At 37.7% G+C, this 20,499-nt stretch overlaps 2 protein-coding genes across 3 annotated transcripts in view; one reads left to right on the forward strand and one right to left on the reverse strand.

Annotated features, from left to right (window-relative positions):
• Sap130 (Sin3A-associated protein 130) overlaps positions 1-8,742 on the forward strand; it is a 40,229-nt gene extending 31,487 nt beyond the window's left edge. For both annotated transcript variants that reach the window (XM_081973980.1, XM_081973979.1), the window contains exons 13-16: positions 136-283; positions 346-549; positions 615-731; positions 8,391-8,742. In XM_081973980.1, the coding sequence (XP_081830106.1) occupies positions 136-283; positions 346-549; positions 615-731; positions 8,391-8,540 (619 nt within the window). In that variant the 3' untranslated portion in view covers positions 8,541-8,742. The remainder of the gene's footprint in view (positions 1-135; positions 284-345; positions 550-614; positions 732-8,390) is intronic.
• A 51-nt stretch (positions 8,743-8,793) lies between these two features.
• Positions 8,794-20,499, reverse strand: part of Wdr33 (WD repeat domain 33) — a 28,413-nt gene continuing 16,707 nt past the window's right edge. The window contains exons 5-14 of the mRNA XM_081973981.1: positions 18,363-18,460; positions 17,732-17,858; positions 17,443-17,676; positions 17,173-17,387; positions 16,903-17,115; positions 16,768-16,848; positions 16,430-16,708; positions 11,787-12,056; positions 9,283-9,558; positions 8,794-9,227 (exon numbers count right to left, since the gene is read on the reverse strand). Of these exons, the coding sequence (XP_081830107.1) occupies positions 8,983-9,227; positions 9,283-9,558; positions 11,787-12,056; positions 16,430-16,708; positions 16,768-16,848; positions 16,903-17,115; positions 17,173-17,387; positions 17,443-17,676; positions 17,732-17,858; positions 18,363-18,460 (2,038 nt within the window). The 3' untranslated portion in view covers positions 8,794-8,982. The remainder of the gene's footprint in view (positions 9,228-9,282; positions 9,559-11,786; positions 12,057-16,429; positions 16,709-16,767; positions 16,849-16,902; positions 17,116-17,172; positions 17,388-17,442; positions 17,677-17,731; positions 17,859-18,362; positions 18,461-20,499) is intronic.

Raw genomic sequence — 20,499 nt, forward strand, 5'->3', positions numbered from 1 at the left:
AAACAATTTGTGCGTAAAACACTTTTTTTTCACCGAAAATGGGCGTAATCTTCTTCTTTCAGCCCTTGATACTTAAATAACTAATTAAAAACTGAAGGACACCATTATTACGTGGCATTTTTTGGACTATTTTAGTACTGGTAATGACAACGATGAGAACCACGATGATATGCAGTTTATATCAGAAAGTAATGCGGTGAAAAAGGAGTCGTACGATTCGGACGCGCCAAATTTGGATTCAACGCCGAAAGATTCGGGGCCGGACCTTTCGAGACTAGCTACTGTACGTTTTTTTATTTATTTTTACACTGTAAAATTACAAAAAAAATATATTCACTTTTACAGCTGCGTAAACCTGCAACGGCTACTTTACTTAACGGTTACCGTCAAACTTGGAAAGCCACCCACAATCATTATCAGAGATTCTCTGACGTCAGGCCGAAGGACGAACGACGGCCTACTATAATCGATTTAGCTAATCAGAATCGCGTACTCGAAAAAGTTAACGGCTGGAAAATCTACCATTTATCGACGCAAATGGAAGACTTGGTAAGTTTACGTTAGTTTGTGCATTAAATTGTTGCAGGTCAATAGAATGTGTCGGTTATTTGCAGGCCGAACAAGAACAGTGCGTGTACGACCAACTGACGGATCTTCTGAAATTCACGGAATCTGAGGAAAGTTCGAAACAAAACGACAGAGAAGTCAACCGAGTGAATGAACTAATAAAGGTAAGTTAATTAATTCATAAAAACAGTGTTAGCCACCTATTAGATTAAAATATTTAGGTAGTCGTGGGATGAGGAGGTCAACAGAAACACCATGCGATGCGACGTTTCGTGATCGAATTGTCACTTTTTCAAGCACAAAGTGGCAATTAGACTTTGGAATACCTACTACAACAGCTGAGTGCTTGAAAAAGTGTCAATTAGATCACGAAACGTTGCACCACAGTAAATTGGGTGTTTCTGTTGAACCTAAGCCGTATTTTAAAATTATTTTTATCTTTTTGTCACACCTGGTTTAACCGGAATTAGATGTCACTTTGCATATTTTAAATGTGACTAGAGATGGCCCAAGGTAATTTTGTCCACGAGGAATTTACGGGAAAACGGTAAATTGAATCCTCTGGTTTGGAAAACCGGACATATCCAGTTTTGGAAAAAAAATAGGATTGTTGCACTCTCTAATCCTCTACAATATCATACAAAAATAACGGAACAAAACCCCTCAAATCAAACTTAAATTTGCATTTAAAATATAAAGTAAAATGATACGAATGTAAAAACTTCATTCTTGACGTTTGTCCTATCAATAATGGAGTGTATTATTATTGTTTTATTTTTACTGTCACTTTATTAAACGCAATTTGAATCATTTTGGTTCTAAAGGTAAAGGGTAATACTGATACTATTGCTGTGTTTCGGAAAGTGTTATGGAAGAATAAGGTGGTGAATTTCCAAAGTTGCTCTGAGACAGAATTCAAGACGAAACCGTAAATGAAAATCTAGAGAACGACTCAATATGTTTCGTTGAAATTTGGAGTGTACCTTAGAATGGGTCCAACCAAACACTCTATTTTAAATTATTTTGAACTTTGCGGGGTTGTCAGATCAGTCGGAAAGAACACCAACTTTTGAATTCCTCCTATGAAGGCTAGTAGTTAATGTTAATAGTTCCCTATACCTATCTTGCACCGTTTCTTAGATATTTTGTCAGCAAAACGGTGGTCTAAACTTTAATTAAATTCACAAGTCCCGAAAGGTTTGCTGATGTGACCTTTTGTCTTCAGTTACACAATACTACAGGGTTGAAAAGCCCAGAGAGAGAAAATGAAAAAAACCTACAGAGTGATCAAGATTTACCTTCAAGTCGGATAAATAGAAAAACTGCCAAAGGTTGGTTTTTTCAAACGCAACCACCAATGTATTATGGTTTGTAATAAAAGAACATTAAATTTAGAACAATTCTATGTATACTCTTCCTATACCTAACTTCAACCGTTTCTGACTTATCAACAGTTTTTCAAAATCGTACTCCATACTAATCTGAATACGGACACCTTCTTGTGCTAAGTTTGAACTAGCGTTGAATTTGACAAATATCTGTCACAATATGTTGTAGTTATGGAATCGATGGAACTAGTCATTATGACCAAGCAAGTTTCCGTATTCAGATTAGTATGGATTACGATTGAATGCGCCCTTTAAGGAAAAACTGTTAATAAGCCAGAAACGGTTGTAGTTAGGTATAGGAAATGTATACATGGATTTATTTTAAATTTAATGTTATTTTATTACAAACCATAAAACACCGATGGATCCATTTAAAAAAAATACATTGACCAAAGGTAAATATTGACCACCCTGTAGGTTTTTTTCATTTTCTGTCTCTGGGCTTTTCAACCATGTAGTATTGTCTAACTAAATACAAAAGGTCACATCAGCAAACCTTTCAGGACTTGAGAATTTAATTAAAGTTTAGACCACCGTTTTGCTGACAAATTCACCATTTTTATGAAAAATCTAAGAAACGGTGCAAGATAGGTATAGGGAAGTATTAACATTAATTACTAGTCCTCTTGTGAGGAATTAAAAACAAGGTGTTCCATGTGAAAATCAAAAGTTGGTGTTCTTTCTGACTGATCTGGCAACACTGTTAAGTCCAAAATATTTTGGAAAGAGAGTTTGGACTCAACCTAGGCTACACTCCAAATTTCAGTGAAAAATATTGTAACATAGAAATTACGCTATGTTCCGTTACCAAATATTGCTTCGGTCTCCCCCAGTACAATGTCTGTGTAAGCAAGATCGGCGAATTGAGGTCATGATGTGGGTATAAAATACAGCACCAAAAGCACGTACAAATCACCGAACTCTGGGGTCTTCCCTGACTGATCTCTGGGTTCGTCTGGGTACGCCTATTGTGCAACGCAACGTGGAGCGGTAGGTGAACAAGTGCCACACCCGAGTATCAGCCCTAGCAAAGGAAATAGTGTAGGCGTGCAGCAAGAGTTGCCTCACCTACTTACCTCCCTTTGCTAGAACCATAACGTCTTTACCGGCCCGGTGAATGCCCTCGGACACGAGTCTAGGGTTCATTCATCCCCGATAAAGCGTTTGCCCTCCGTGAACCTCCCATCAACTCTGACCATTATCCCACATCATGCTCTTCGCCATCTTGGCGATCTGGGGGTAAGATTATTGTACCTATTGTTTTAACTACTCAAATAAAGTGGGTTACCTGGGGAAATCTGAGTTTTTTTCCCTTTGGCTACCCCTTAACGTGACAATATTGAGTTGTTCTCTAGGTACTTCTAATATACTATCAGCGTGAATCCCCCTGTATTGCTTACTATTTCATTAGATTCCAAAAATAAACTGAAAAGTATGGTTTTGCAACAATTCAGGCAACGGAATTTTGTGCGAGTGGTCTCGGCGTTTTAAATTCCCTTCAAATGTTTACAAAGCGAAAAAATATCCAGGCTCTGAAACATCTTTTCCGCGCGAGAAAGTCTGAAAATTACATTCAAACCAACGTTGCCAAAGCCAAAACTCTTATTCAGCCATTTGGGCAACGTCGAAGCTTTTAATTTGTTTGGTTGGAAAAACGTGGGCCACTTTGACGAACTGAACTAGCTATGACGTGTAATGACAGTGTTATAGTCTGCTGACAGCTGTCAAAACTTTAATAAGTTTGTGCCGTAAAACTGTATATTGTAAAATAGTCGCGTCTCTGTGTTCAATCACACCAAAAATTGTTATTTGCAACTTTATGGAGCTAAGTTTGCCAGTTGTGAGCTTAAATCTAACACTTTTACGTGACTTATAGTCTAGCGTTCAAGAGTGCACACACAGCACTCTTGAATTTTTGATTCCCACATAACAAATAAAGTATATTCATGTGAAAAATACATGCCAGGCATATGACTAGCCGCATATAAATTTGAGAATACGCCTGGCATATACCCGGCTGCTGTACAAATTTAACTTTTTAAATGTTCTATTAAGTATATGCTAGGGGTAGAAATAATTTCAATTAGCCGTATACTAATGTTTTTCGGCGTACAAGTAAACATGTGCTACGATGGTTTGGCAATTCAAACAAGATTATGGGAAAAATTCGATCTACAAAAACAAAGGTTTAATTTTTACTTTGACTTTTCTATTCCTTTTACATTTTTCTTCAGTCTCTTTCATTTCATGCTGTATTTTTTTTATCATGTTTTGGAACACCGCCCGGAACTCCTTTTCCAATAGGGACTGCACTAAAGCTTCCCGCCAGTTATGTACAACTAAAGCGTTAACTACAGATGTTCCCATCAATAATTCGATCGCAACTTTGTGATACCATCTTACTGACTTCCTGACAGGCGAAGAATACGCGGCCAATTGGTCGGACAAATCAATTCCGGCTTTTCCTGCATTATAATCTATAATGCATTGAGGCTTTTGGATCTCTTCGCGCTCTCTGTTCAACTTGCCAGTATTAACAATGTCCAATGTGTGATAAGTAGAGCGCATTAAAACATCTCGTTTGTCTTTCCACTTAGAAACCACGACTCCATCTTCATTTTCTCTTCCTATTATTTCTCCTTTTTTTAGCTTTGCTGATACCACTTCTTTTGGTAGACCTTTTCTGTTTTTTCTGGGAGTCCCGACCGTGTGGGTTCTTCCACTTAAAAGCTGTTTTGCAAGAGGAATACTCCGTATAGAAATTGTCGTTCACAACAACTCTTCCTTCGTCCAAAAAATCTTGGCACAGATTTATTACCGTACTTGTCGGTAGAGATCCTTCCTTATCAGCGCTTTTGCCTTGGTAAATAGAAAATGAGTATGTATATCCGTTCTGATCGCACATTTTAAAAAGTTTGACTCCATATTTATGGCGTTTTCCAGGAATGTACTGTTTGAATTTTAGGCGCCCTCGAAAGGGCATCAATTGCAATAATTCTTCCTGGTTGCATTACTAGTTTGTATCTCAAATTGAAGTGAGAAATGAATGGGTCGATTTTATGAAGACGATTATTGTCAGCTGCGGAGTCTTCCTTATTCAAAAGATGCCAAAACCGTTAAATCTGTTTCGGGACATTATTTTGGAACTAAATTATTTTTATATATGGACTTTGTGCTCCAGTAAGCTTCAATATTCGGATACCGCACTAAGCCCATGTAGAGCTACCGAGAAATCTTATTTCTGCAGTGGTTACAGGTTTCGAAAGTGACACTCGGCTTTTTGTCTTAGGTGTGCCTAACCTGTTGGGCATTCCGATTTGTCTTCACAACTATGGTTTCCAACAGATCTTCAGTCAAGAACAGAAAGTATGCTTCTATCTCTGAGAAACTAGAGGTTGTAGGCAAATTTGTTTTCAAGCTGTTTCCAGTAACTTTCTTCCATTCAGGAACTACTGCCGTATTGAAACCGATATTATCAGAAACTTGTACATCGACTGGAACAAGGCCTGGAAAACAAAGAGATAACATTGGGTGCCTTCTTGGATATAGAAGGTGCTTTTGATAATACCTCTTTTAAATCAATCATCACGGCAGCCAAAGAAAGAGGACTTGATGACACCTGCTGCAGGTGGATCAAGGGCATGCTCAAAAACAGATTGGTACACTCTTCACTCATGGGTGAAAGTCTTTCAGTGCAAGTAGCTGGAGGATGTCCCCAGGGTGGTAACCTATCGCCTATCCTATGGAACCTTGTCGTTGACGGACTGCTCAATAAGCTGAGCAGGGAAGGCTTCCATGTTAATGGATATGCCGACGACATAGTTATCATGGTGAAAGGGAAGTTCACAAGTACAGTACGGGAAAGGATGCAGATGGCCCTAAATACTGTAGCAAGATGGACTGCAAGTGAAGGGCTGAATATAAGCCCCACAAAAGCCACCATCGTCTCATTTACCAGAAGGAAAAAATTGGATGGAATTGGACCAATTTATCTTCATGGTGAAGAGTTAACATTCAAGGGAGAGGTTAAGTATTTAGGAGTCATCCTAGACTCAAAACTAACCTGGAACCAGCATCTGGAAAAGGTCATAAACAAATCGGTAACCACATTTGCAATGGTTAGACGAATGTATGGAAAAACATGGGGTCTCAGACCTGGTATGGTGCACTGGGTGTACACCAGGGTGATCAGACCAGCAATAACTTACGCAGCTGTAAGCTGGTGGCCAAAAGTCATGCAAAACACTGCGATACACAAACTAGAGAGGATTCAACGAATGGCCTGTCTAGGCATAACTGGTGCAATAAAAACCACTCCTACTGCGAGCATGGAAGCTATATTAGACCTGCCTCCACTGGACCTAATAATTTTAGGGGAGGCAAGATGTGCTTACCAAAGGCTCCGGGACTTGATTGACCTGCCGGGGAACATAACAACGACAGGTACAACATCAATTTGGAACACAGTAAGGGATCCAATTCTTGAAATGAGATCGGATTACATGTGTCCTAAATATCACATTCAGAGGAAATTTGAGGTAATACTGGATCAAAAATTCTGGGTAAATAATGCGAAAAAACTGACCCAGGACTGTCTAATATGGTTCACAGATGGATCTAAACAGGAAAGGGGAAGTGGTGCAGGAGTTTATGGCGAGAGACCTAAGGTAAGCATCAGCATACCACTAGGAAAACACGCCACAGTTTTTCAAACGGAAATATATGCTCTGTTATGGTGCATAGAAGAAAACATTAGAAGGACTTACAAAAATAAGCAAATTCTAATAATAACTGATAGCCAGGAGGCCTTGAAAGCACTGCTTACGTGCAAAACATCGTCAAGACTGGTAGATGAGTGTCTACAGAGAATTACGGAACTGGCAGAGCATAACAGGGTAAAACTTGTATGGGTACCAGGTCACTCAGGCATTCCTGGAAATGAAAAAGCAGATGAACTTGCCAGGCAAGGCTCAAATGCAAACATGATTGGACCAGAACCATCTGTAGGCATACCTAGATGCTCAACAAGACGGGTCACTGGAGAATGGATCAACACAAAACACCTGGAACGCTGGAAGACGTACCCAGGAAATAAGCATGGGAAGCAAGCTATTGCAGGACCAAATAAAAATAAGGCTCAAGAACTGCTAAAGTACAGCAGGAAAGAACTGAAAGACCTAACAGCGCTTCTCACAGGGCATGGACCTGTGAGACAACACCTGTCCACCATGAAACTATTCGATGATAACCTGGACTGCAGACTATGCGGGGAGGAAATCGAAACGTTTGAACACATCATATGTGAATGTGAAGCACTTGGTCAAAGGCGACAAACAATCTTCGGGAAAACTAAGTTAGTACTGAAAGAGATACAAAGAGCACCAAGCAAGGACCTTCTTCACCTCGTACGGGAAACAGGGATAATGGACTGGTGTAACTAAAGTACCACAAACATGGGGACAGTACAATAAGCCATTAGGCTTACGTGCTATCTGGAGCGGACAGCCGACAGACCCATGGAGAAAGAAAAAAAAAAAAAAAAAAAAAAATCAGAAACTTCATCCATGTAAAGATCTTCTTCAGAAGAACTGTCTCTTGAAGGACTAGATGGATGAGTGTGAAAGTCGGGATCCCCGATGCTATCATCACTGTCAAAATATTCTTTGAATTCGTTTTCTGACTCGGAAGAGATTGCCTCAGTTTCTTGCAATAACTCTAGATTACTCAATGGTTTCTTATTACAATCCATATTCTTGGAAATCACTAAAATCAAAACTACCGTCTTACGAAAGATAAAATCAAGTTAAAGTGGTTTACTTACCCGAGAGTATTAGTTTGGATTAAAAAAACACAAACAAAAAACGCAAACGTCAGTAAAAATAATTCGAAAACTTCTATAATGCAGGCGCTTTACTCGGTCCGGAACAAACTAAAAACTACACACGATAAGGCGCAATCGCAACCGTTAACGCTTTTTAGGCGCCCAGAAACATGTGCCTTACGTAAAATGGGAGAAATAATGCTTGTCCGCCGGCTGTACAAATGGCAAATTCTGAATGACAACTTCACTTACATCCCACCTGTGCAGCCGGCTGCCAGTACAAAATAATGACAAAAATGACCTACCAATTAAACATGTGTTTTGTGTTTTTTGGTTGTATCACTTTGGGATTAAATGCACCCCAAGAACTAGGAAGTACTTTCTGGTAGTGTGTTCGTGTTAAACTGCGTTTCGTTTGTTTCTGGTGAAAACCGGCATAAATATGATTTTTTGTTAATTAATTTTGAATCGACCATCTTTTTCCGCTCTTTCTATTCTACTGGTAGACTTTTATTATTACGCATTCTAGTTTAAGGTTGTCTAGTCAAAGACAAGTTTTGTTTCAGCTTTATTCCTCTACTGTTACTATTCTAAACCATTTTTATTACCAACAGGGCAATCTTCAGCGAATCAAAATCATCAACGACGGCATGACGGACGCGAAATGTCAAATCATGAAAGTGTTCGACCACCAGCGTCACGTCAACGACATTTTGAGTCGGTGCGCGAGTAAACGGAATTTCAAAAAACGGGAAAAATCGTAATAGTACTCGTGATGTATTTTTGTGTATGTATATTTCAGTTTTAAGAACTACAAAGTAGTTATAGATGCAATCTTAACATAGAAAAGTTTTTATAAAGCATTTTTTCAGAGAATCTATTTAATAATTATAAATAAGGATAAGCGTATTTTTAGGAGAGGACTGTAAGTAAAGTGGCGTGTTTAATATAAGGAATTTTAATAATTATTGGGTTCTAATTTGCTTCCCACCTTTTTGGTTGACATGTAAACGCTGATTATTTTTGTATTATTTTATTAATAAATTTTTAATTACAATTATGAAGACCATTTCCTGGGACAAACTTTCATTTATAATTCACTATTTAAATACATAATAAGGAGTCAATTCACACAACAAAGTCTTTTTCACGAAACTCACTCCAATGTGTCCATTACGAACTAAGCAACAAAAAAACTTATCATTTTCACATTCCTCCTCTACCCCTTCCACCTCGGCCTTTGCCTCCTGATTTCGGTCCTCCGCGTCCTCTTTTGGCTCCACGATTTCCACCACCTCGTGGATTTCCTCTTCCCCCTCGGCCCCGACCGTGAAACTCTATATTAGGAGGCCCGTTCCAATTATCCTCATTATTTCTTTGATTAAAATTGGAACGTCCACCTCTAAAGTTACTGCCTGGGTTGTTTCTTTGCCAACTATTGTTTGGAGGTTCTGAAGATATGTTTAATTAATACCTTAATTGATTAGTTTCTGCAGAAAAACTCACCTTCTTCATAGTAATCATCTCGGTAATCTTCACCGTAATCATCGTAGGAATCGTTGAAATCTCTCTCCATTGGCCCAGCGTTATTTCTGTAATCTTCATCTTCGTACCTGTCGAAATTTGATTTTTCCATTGGGTGTCTCGGTCCAAGAACGCCCATTGGCGGTCTTAATGGAGTGTCTAGCAGACTGATTGGTCCACGACGAATTGGGCTATCCAATAAACCGGGTCCGCCCATTGGTCGGTTTAGATTTGAGTTAAATAATGGACCCCGTCCACCTAACAATATGTCAATTTTTATTTAAAGAAAAAAGTTACATTTTCAAGTAAGTAATCCCAATTAACCAAGTTTAGAATGAATTAACCATGACCAATTAACCATGTGCATGTGCACTCCGAAATTTAGAACCAATTAACCATGTGCATGTGCACTCCGAAATTTTGAGTCCAAAAATGCATGTTTTCATTATAAATTTTTGCAATTTTTGTAAAAACGCCCTCTATCGAAAAGACCAAAAACTAAATGGAACATTGTTTTGGGACACTCTCCAGGACAGAAAATGCTCTTTAAAATGCCGCAAAAACGAAGTCTCTACGATTAGCCGTTTTCGAGATATTTCATTTCTTTCAAAGCAAACTTTGGACTACTCCCACCACTTTATTTGAAGAGATAGAAAAAAATATTAAATAGGAAAATTCTTCGTAGAGAATAGGGAATTACTTTTATGAGATTTTTGCTATACCCTTTCCATTTAAATTTTCAGAGATTTTGGACATTTTAGTGGTATCGAAACGCCCCTATCGGTGGATTTAGAAAGCTAAAAATTATATCCAGCATTTTACATTTACTAATAAAAAAATGTTTCGTAGCCATAGTTTTCGAGAAACAGCCGCGTGCACGGCTTATTGGGACACCCTGTACAGGGTGCTGCATTTTCGATGGTTTTACGGGGTACAGAGAAAACGGTAATAGACAGAAAAAAAGTAGCATACGTGTTCCGATCCCATTTTCCTAGCTGAGATGGCTGGCAAAGAGTGGGCTGCGCAAACTTCTTTTGTTTCAAAGATACGGGGGGTTTTCGAAAATTGGTAATTTTTGAACCTCTTCTGTATTTCATTTGCTATTAAAGTTATCAAAAAAGGAAAAACGGTTTCCGGTAGAAGTTTTGACGTAGAATCCAATGGCGTAGTCAGTTTTTTTTCTATTACGTTTAGTTTCTGACATATAACACTAAGTTATATTTTTTTAAATGGAACACCCTATATATTTTTAGTTCATTTAATTCTGTTGATTTTTACTTTTTCAACGGTGTATTAAAACATATAAGTTTGTAAACGTGAATCTTGGTAATTAGAAAAAAAGCGTTTCCTTAACAAAAAAGTGCTAAATAATATGTCACAGTCGAAACAAAATTTGGATATGTTCATATTAACATGTTACATGTCAAAAATGATAGTTGTGTGCAACATCTGGTGACATCTGTACTCAACTCTCTGAGTTAGAAAGTACAGATGGCGTTCCAAAATCTAGGAACAGCACCATTAATGCCGCATCATTCGGTAAACACCGATCTGATTGGTTGAAAATGGTGAGGTTTTGTTTTGTTCTGTACTTTCTAACTCAGAGAGTTGAGTACAGATGTCACCAGATGTTGCACACAACTATCATTTCTGGCATCCAGTTGACTATACTGGAACGAAGGTTTTGTTCTTTGGTTATCAAGCCCTATAGCCTCTCTGATGAGCCGTAATACGGCGAAACCGGTCAGAGGATTGGGATTGATAAACAAAAAACAAAACCTCACCATTTTCATGTTACATGTCGTTTATAAACAGTTTTTTCAACTTCCACCTTAAAAATAGTAGAAAATAGAAATAGCCACTTTTCGTATTAAAGTGACGGTAGAACTGTTTGTAACTTAGATTTTTAATAAGATTTATTAAAAATATTTAATTTTCTGATGTGTTAGTTTATATGATTTCCGATTTTGTTTAGTATTTTAGATATTGGCCTTTTTTTAGCTTAGCAAAGGTTTTTTTTTTTAAATAACAGGATTAACCTCTACAAACTTATATGTTGTAATACACCGTTTAAAAGGTAAAAATCAACAGAATTAAATGACGTAAAAATATATAGGATGTTCCATTTAAAAAAATGTAACTTACTGTCATATGTCAGAAACTAAACGGAACAGAAAAAAACTGACTACGCCATTGGATTCTACATGAAAACTTCTACCAAGAACCGTTCTTCCTTTTTTGATAACTTTAAGAGCAACTGAAATACTCAAGAGGTTCAAAAATTACCAATTTTCGAAAACCCCCCGTATCTTTGAAACAAAAGAAGTTTGCGCCGCCCACTTTTCGCCAGTCATCTCAGCTCAGAAAAAGAGATCAGAACACGTATGCTACTTTTTTTCTCTCTATTACCGTTTTCTCTGTACCCCGTAAAACCATCGAAAATGCAGCACCCTGTACAATAACAAAACTAGAAAATTTAAACTCACCCATGGGACCATCTCTATGCATTGGACCGTCCCGTTCCATTAGATCATCTCGGTCAAACAAATTGTTTCGACCTAAATTATTGTCCATTAATCCTTTAATGCCCATTGGACGATCCGGTCCGCCCATTCCAGGCCGCCCTCCAAACCGCCCAAACTGATTCATCGGACCCTGACTTCTCATATCAAAGTCGAGATTGGGCGGCGGTCGGAAGTCCAGTTTCGGTTCGGCATTTCTCAGATCGGTGTCCCCGAATACTCTCATATCACTATCTAAAAGATTCCATAACGTTATTTACTACCAAAAACTGGGTGGTCCTCAGAACCTCAACCGGGACAGTCATTTTTTTGCGGTTTGGACTATCATTGAGCTTAATTTATGTCAATACTCTGACTTAAATGCACCGCCTCTGTATTATAAAGGATGGAAAAGAAGCAGTCCCCAGTTGATCAATTATTTTTTTTGGTTTTGTTTTAACATAAGGAAGGGTTGCTTAGGTCAATATCTCGGTTCCCCAATTAACATCCTGTGGCTCAAGAAATATCGATTTATCCAAAAAATGCGACATATAGCAGCACCCAATCTCGAATTAAGGCAGTAGCTTTAAACTGTCATTTTTCAGTCAAGTGTAGGTCCCATAGTAGGTGTTGCATAATTTTAAGTTAACTCCCTTGATCAATAGAATCATACAGGGCGTTTAGAGACAGTTAAATTGGAAAATTTCAAGTTTCCCTCACTGTCGCTGGACACCCTGTAAGGTCTTATCATTCTTATCAAACATGGGGCTTGTCCTGAAAAGTACTCAGATTTTCGTAATGTTGCCTTTTTTGGATAAATCAATATTTCTTGTGACATGGGAAGTTAATTTAAACGCTCAAAAACGTCCCGAGATATAAACCTAAATAACACTTACAGCATAGTATGACCCGTGCTTAAAGGACCAGAAGCTTCTAAAAGCCATTTTGTATTGTCAGAAGCCTCTACAAGTCATTTTTAGTTGGCAGAAGCTTCTACAAGTCATTTTCAGTGGCCAAAAGCATTTTAAACTTTCTTAAGCTTGTCAAGACTGTTTCTAACGGGCCAGAAGCCTCTAAAAGCCATTTTGTATTGTCGGAAGCCTCTATAAGTCATTTTTAGTTTGCCAGAAGCCTCTACAAGCCATTTTTAGTGGCCAAAAGCATCTAAAACTGTCTTAAGCTTGTCAAGATTGTTTATAAAGAGCCAGAAGCCTCTAAAAGCCATTTTGTATTGTCAGAAGCCTGTAGAAGTCATTTTTAATTGCCAGAAGCCTGTAAAAGTCATTTTTTACTTGGCAGAAGCTTCTACAAGTCATTTTCAGTGGCCAAAAGCATCTAAAACTTTCTTAAGCTAGTCAACATTGTTTCTAAAGAGCCAGAAGCCTCTATAAAAGCCATTTTGTATTGTCAGAAGCCTGTAGAAGTCATTTTTAATTGCCAGAAGCCTGTAAAAGTCATTTTTTACTTGGCAGAAGCTTCTACAAGTCATTTTCAGTGGCCAAAAGCATCTAAAACTTTCTTAAGCTAGTCAACATTGTTTCTAAAGAGCCAGAAGCCTCTATAAAAGCCATTTTGTATTGTCAGAAGCCTGTAGAAGTCATTTTTAATTGCCAGAAGCCTGTAAAAGTCATTTTTTACTTGGCAGAAGCTTCTACAAGTCATTTTCAGTGGCCAAAAGCATCTAAAACTTTCTTAAGCTAGTCAACATTGTTTCTAAAGAGCCAGAAGCCTCTATAAAAGCCATTTTGTATTGTCAGAAGCCTGTAGAAGTCATTTTTAATTGCCAGAAGCCTGTAAAAGTCATTTTTTACTTGGCAGAAGCTTCTACAAGTCATTTTCAGTGGCCAAAAGCATCTAAAACTTTCTTAACCTAGTCAACATTGTTTCTAAAGGGCCAGAAGCCTCTAAAATCCATTTTGTATTGTCGGAAGCCTCTAGAAGTCATTATTAGTTGCCAGAAGCATCTACAAATCATTTTTAGTTGGCAGAAGCTTCTACAAGTCATTTTCAGTGGCCAAAAGCATTTAAAACTTTCTTAAGCTTGTCAAGATTGTTTCTAAAGGGCCAGAAGCCTGTAAAAGCCATTTTGTATTGTCGGAAGCCTCTAGAAGTCATATTTAGTTGACAGGAGCCTCTACAAGTCATTTTTAGATCCCAGAAGCCTCTACAAGACATTTTTAGTTGGCAGAAGCCTCTACAAGTCATTTTTAGTGGCCAAAAGCATCTAAAACTTTCTTAAGCTTATCAAGACTGTTTCTAAAGGGTCAGAAGCCTCTAAAAGCCATTTTGTATTGTCGGAAGCCTCTATAAGTCATTTTTAGTTGCCAGAAGCCTCTAAAAGCCATTTTGTATTGTCGGAAGCCTCTAGAAGTCATTTTTAGTTGCCAGAAGCATCTACAAATCATTTTTAGTTGGCAGAAGCTTCTACAAGTCATTTTCAGTGGCCAAAAGCATTTAAAACTTTCTTAAGCTTGTCAAGATCGTTTCTGAAGGGCCAGAAGCCTGTAAAAGCCATTTTGTATTGTCGGAAGCCTCTAGAAGTCATATTTAGTTGACAGGAGCCTCTACAAGACGTTTTTAGTTAGAAGAAGCCTTTACAAGTCATTTTTAGTTGCCAAAAGCATCTACAACGTTCTTAAGCTTATCAAGACTGTTTCTAAAGGGCCAGAAGCCTCTAAAAGCCATTTTGTGTTGTCGGAAGCCTCTATAAGTCATTTTTAGTTGCCAGAAGCCTCTACAAGTCATTTTTAGCGACCAAAAGCATCTAAAACTGTCTTAAGCTTGTCAAGATTGTTTCGAAAGAGCCAGACGCCTCTAAAAGCCATTTTGTATTGTCGGAAACCTCTAAAAGCCATTTTGTATTGTCAGAAGCCTCTAAAAGTCATTTTTAGATCCCAGAAGCCTCTACAAGACATTTTTAGTTGGCAGAAGCCTCTACAAGTCATTTTTAGTGGCCAAAAGCATCTAAAACTTTCTTAAGCTTATCAAGACTGTTTCTAAAGGGCCAGAAGCTTCTAAAAGACATTTTGTATTGTCGGAAGCCTCTATAAGTCATTTTTAGTTGCCAGAAGCCTCTAAAAGCCATTTTGTATTGTCGGAAGCCTCTAGAAGTCATTTTAAGTTGCCAGAAGCATCTACAAATCATTTTTAGTTGGCAGAAGCTTCTACAAGTCATTTTCAGTGGCCAAAAGCATTTAAAACTTTCTTAAGCTTATCAAGACTGTTTCTAAAGGGCCAGAAGACTCTAAAAGCCATTTTGTATTGTCGGAAGCCTCTATAAGTCATTTTTAGTTGCCAGAAGCCTCTACAAGCCATTTTTACTGGCCAAAAGCATCTAAAATTGTCTTAAGCTTGTCAAGATTGTTTCTAAAGAGCCAGAAGCCTTTAAAAGCTATTTTGTATTGTCGGAAACCTCTAAAAGCCATTTTGTATTGTCAGAAGCCTCTAAAAGTCATTTTTAGATCCCAGAAGCCTCTACAAGACATTTTTAGTTGGCAGAAGCCTCTACAAGTCATTTTTAGTGGCCAAAAGCATCTAAAACTTTCTTAAGCTTATCAAGACTGTTTCTAAAGGGCCAGAAGCCTGTAAAAGCCATTTTGTATTGTCGGAAGCCTCTAGAAGTCATATTTAGTTGACAGGAGCCTCTACAAGACGTTTTTAGTTAGAAGAAGCCTCTACAAGTCATTTTTAGTTGCCAAAAGCATCTACAACGTTCTTAAGCTTATCAAGACTGTTTCTAAAGGGCCAGAGGCCTCTAAAAGCCATTTTGTGTTGTCGGAGACCTCTAAAAGCCATTTTGTATTGTCAGAAGCCTCTAAAAGTCATTTTTAAATCCCAGAAGCCTCTACAAGACATTTTTAGTTGGCAGAATCTAAAACTTTCTTAAGCTTATCAAGACTGTTTCTAAAGGGCCAGAAGCCTCTAAAAGCCATTTTGTATTGTCGGAAGCCTCTATAAGTCATTTTTAGTTGCCAGAAGCCTCTAAAAGCCATTTTGTATTGTCGGAAGCCTCTATAAGTCATTTTTAGTTGCCAGAAGCCTCTACAAGCCATTTTTACTGGCCAAAAGCATCTAAAATTGTCTTAAGCTTGTCAAGATTGTTTCTAAAGAGCCAGAAGCCTTTAAAAGCCATTTTGTATTGTCAAAGCCTCTACAAGTCATTTTTAATTGCCAGAAGCCTGTTAAAGTCATTTTTACTTTGCAGAAGCTTCTAATAGTCATTTTCAGTGGCCAAAAGCATCTAAAACTTTCTTAAGCTTGCCAACATTGTTTCTAAAGGGCCAGAAGCCTCTAAAAGCCATTTTGTATTGTCGGAAGCCTCTAGAAGTCATTTTTAGTTGCCAGAAGCCTCTACAAGTCATTTTTACTTGGCAGAAGCTTCTACAAGTTATTTTCAGTGGCCAAATACATCTAAAACTTCCTTAAAATAAAACCAAAAAAATTATTGACTATTTGAAAATTTCACTTTTTTGCACGCACTTCTTTCACACCCTGTATAAGACAGTTAGAGAGATTTAAAGCAGAAGTTTTCCTTCAGTAAAAAGCCAATAAACCAAGCCAAATGACAGTCCAAACTGCATTAAAATCTGTCGATTCGTTTTGAAATGGCGAGGAGTTTATATTATTACCTCCTTTGGGATTGAAAACTCTCATATCCTGATCCATCAAACGAGCATCATCGTCATCCATACTGTGATCGTTATCGTCAGGAAACCGACTATCTGTGTCATTGTGGCTGATATTGTGCATGTTTTCAATCTCCTCGTGGTTAGTGTCCCTCAAATATTCATCTTCGTCTGGGTCTCTAATAGGCATGACATCATGTAATTCCTCAATTTCCCCAGAGTCAATAAATTTCTGGAGAACCTCTGGACCCTCAGATATAGCTTTTTCCAATCTGGAACCAGCTGAAATGTGTCGTTGATTTAGTGAAAGCAGTTTTCTTGCCAAAGTACCATCTACTTACGTGTTACTGGGATTAGTTTTCCGTAAATAATAATAGCGTTTGGTGTGATCTTCTCGAGAGGAACTACACCAGGAGTGTTTTCTGAAAATTACACGTTATAATAGATTTTTTTTTAAATGAATAAATGTTACTAACCAGGTGTTAAAGTTTCATTCCATTGAGCTTGGAAATTTCTTGGAATGGGTTTACTAAACGGAACTTTTTTCGGTTTGGACTTCTCCTCATTAACTAAAAGACTAGAATCTAGATCGAGACCTGGAATGGCAGTATTTTCATCCCCGATCAAAGCAGTAATTTCCACCTTGTCCTCCGGACCCATTCCAGGTATAGCAGCATTATTCAGATCATCTACAAATTATCACCAGAGTTACGTTTGCGTGGAAAATATAGTAAGGAATTATAAACCTCCTATATCCACATCTTCAAAGCCGGCAATACCAGTCGGTTGAGTATTAAGATTGTATTTGTCACGCATTTGGTCACCTGGTCGATTTCTCGTCCAAAATTTACTGGTGTGATCGTTTGATCCGGAACATAGAATGTGACCCAGAGGATGCCACGCTAAAGTCCAAACTATACTGTCGTGTGCTTGTTCGATGGCACCCATTTCTTTGTCAGCACTATAAGTATCCAATTTGGTACTCCAAGTTGAGTAAAATTGAACATTTTACGTACCCAACGTGCCAAAACACGATAGCACCATCAGAACCGCCGCTAGCAAACAATCCTTCATGTATTGGATGCCATGCTACGCTAGAAGCCTCCTTTTTATGTCCCCTAAACGTCTGAACTTCTTGACTAAGGTTTCGTAAATCAAACAATTTTAACAAATGATCCCTGGACGCTGTGATTAACCAATTTCCATTTTGGTTCCATTTTAAATCCATCACAGTAGATTTGTGAGCGTGTCTGCAATACACTATTTTTAGGACACTGCCATTATAAGGTATAGGCGGACACTTACAAAGTTGCTAACGACTGTCCCGTTTTTGGATCCCACAGTTTAATGGGTTGTTGGTTATCTTTGCTTCCGGATACAATTAAACCTTTTTGAGGGTGCCAGTGGACGCATTTCACATCAGCACCGTGTCCTTTAAACAGAGAGGAGTGTAATAATACAAACGTGAATTAAAGTTTTCTTCAAATGCAATACAAAGTAATATTAATATTTAGGCAGCTTGTGGTTTTATTCTTACAGATATTATTGTACAAAGTAAAATACTATGGCAAAGGCAAAAAAACTTATAATGGAACACCTTTTCTGATTACCTAGCTAGAATTATTCAGGGTTTCAGAAATAGTTAGACGCATTTTGTATCAGTGTTGCCAAACCGTCCGAATAGTATCAAATTACTTTGTAGGTGTCAATTTTGTTTCTTTCACACCATTTCAACTGAATATTGACTTTCCTTTGGGTCCTAACACCACTCTGCTATTTAAAGTTTTTAAAGTGAAAAGAAAAGATTTTTTCTCTCATTATTTTATTCATTAAGTACCCATCCGAAATTTTTATTAAGATAACACAGTAGTAATTCACTTATCAATAAAGTGTATACATTTTGAACAAGCTAATTGAAGCTACAACGGGTACTTACCTCTTAGCACTCGTTCCTCGTGGTACCGCAAAAAATCCCATATTCGAAGAGTACCGTCGTCTGAACACGTTACAAACTTCGTGTCGGAGGGACTAAAGCTAAATACAACATAGTTTTCGTCACAATTCAGTTTATTTACATTCATATAAATCTAGTACTGTTCAAATATTTGATATACAAATAACAATATCGTCGAACAGTAACCAAATAAGTCACACATAGTTAAAGCAGAATATAGAAAACTCAAATATGTTTTTGTTTCTTGAGTAAAATAAGTATAGTCGAGAACAACATGTATTCAAAAGTTTATGAAGAAAGAATGTTACCAATCAATTGCGTATTTTTTCTAGCTGCTAGATAATTTGTACCTACATAATTCTTAAAAGAAAGCCCAAAAATAACTGAGTTATGATCATAAGTCTCTTGCTGTGCCAAAAGAACCTTTATGGAAACTACAATTTTGAATTTTGTGGAGAAATCTGGCAACTGCGCTTACAGTTTTGTGTGACGGTTGGATAGAGGACTTAAAGAGGATTACAGTGAGTTTTTACAGCATGCTGAACGCCCAAAAATAACTGAGTTATGACTATAAGTCTCTTGCTGTGCTAAAAGGATGTTGATGGAAACTATGTTATTGAATTTTTTGGAGAAATGTGGCAACTGCGCTTACAGTTTTGTGTGACGGTTGGATAGAGGACTTAAAGAGGATTACAGTGAGTTTTACAGCATGCTGAACGCCCAAAAATAACTGAGTTATGACTATAAGTCTCTTGCTGTGCTAAAAGGATGTTGATGGAAACTATATTATTGAATTTTTGGAGAAATGTGGCAACTGCGCTTACAGTTTTGTGTGACGGTTGGATAGAGGACTTAAAGAGGATTACAGTGAGTTTTACAGCATGCTGAACGCCCAAAAATAACTGAGTTATGACTATAAGTCTCTTGCTGTGCTAAAAGGATGTTGATGGAAACTATATTATTGAATTTTTGGAGAAATGTGGCAACTGCGCTTACAGTTTTGTGTGACGGTTGAATAGAGGACTTAAAGAGGATAACAGTGAGTTTTTGAGTTTTTACAGCATGCTGAAAGCCCAACAATAACTGAGTTATGATCATAAGTCGCTGGCTGTGCTAAAAGAACGTTTATGGAAACTAAAATTTTGAATTTTCTGGAGAAATGTGACAACAGCGCTTTCAATTTTGTGTGACGTTTGGATAGAGGACTTAAAGAGGATCACAGTGAGTTTTTACAGCATGCTGAAAGCCCAAAAATAACTGAGTTATGAGCATAAGTCTTTTGCTGTGCTAAAAGAACGTTAATGGAACCCACATCTTTGAATTTTCTGGAGAAATGTGGCAACTGCGCTTTCAGTTTTGTGTGACGGTTGAATAGAGGATTTAAAGAAGATTAGAGTGAGCTTTTACAGCATGCTGAAAGCCCAAAAATAACTGAGTTATGACCATAAATCTCTTGCTGTGCTAAAGGAATGTTTATGGAAACTATATTTTTGAATTTTTTGGAGAAATGTGGCAACTGCGCTTACAGTTTTGTGTGACGTTTGGATAGAGGACTTAAAGAGGATCACAGTGAGTTTTTACAGCATGCTGAAAGCCCAAAAATAACTGAGTTATGAGCATAAGTCTCTTGCTGTGCTAAAAGAACGTTAATGGAAACCACATTTTTGAATTTTCTGGAGAAATGTGGCAACTGCGCTTTCAGTTTTGTGTGACGGTTAGATAGAGGACTTAAAGAGGATTCCAGTGAGTTTTTACAGCATGCTGAAAGCCCAAAAATAACTGAGCTATGATCATAAGTCTCTTGCTGTGCCAAAAGAACCTTTATGGAAACTACAATTTTGAATTTTGTGGAGAAATCTGGCAACTGCGCTTACAGTTTTGTGTGACGGTTGGATAGAAAACTTAAAGAGGATTACAGTGAGTTTTTACAGCATGCTGAAAGCCCAAAAATAACTGAGTTATGAGCATAAGTCTCTTGCTGTGCTAAAAGAACGTTAATGGAAACTATATTATTGAATTTTTGGAGAAATGTGGCAACTGCGCTTACAGTTTTGTGTGACGGTTGAATAGAGGACTTAAAGAGGATTACAGTGAGTTTTACAGCATGCTGAACGCCCAA

This window comes from Ips typographus, linkage group LG2 (genome assembly GCF_016097725.1).
Source record: "Ips typographus isolate SLU linkage group LG2, UJ_Ityp_2.0, whole genome shotgun sequence".
Lineage (NCBI taxonomy): Eukaryota > Metazoa > Arthropoda > Insecta > Coleoptera > Curculionidae > Ips > Ips typographus.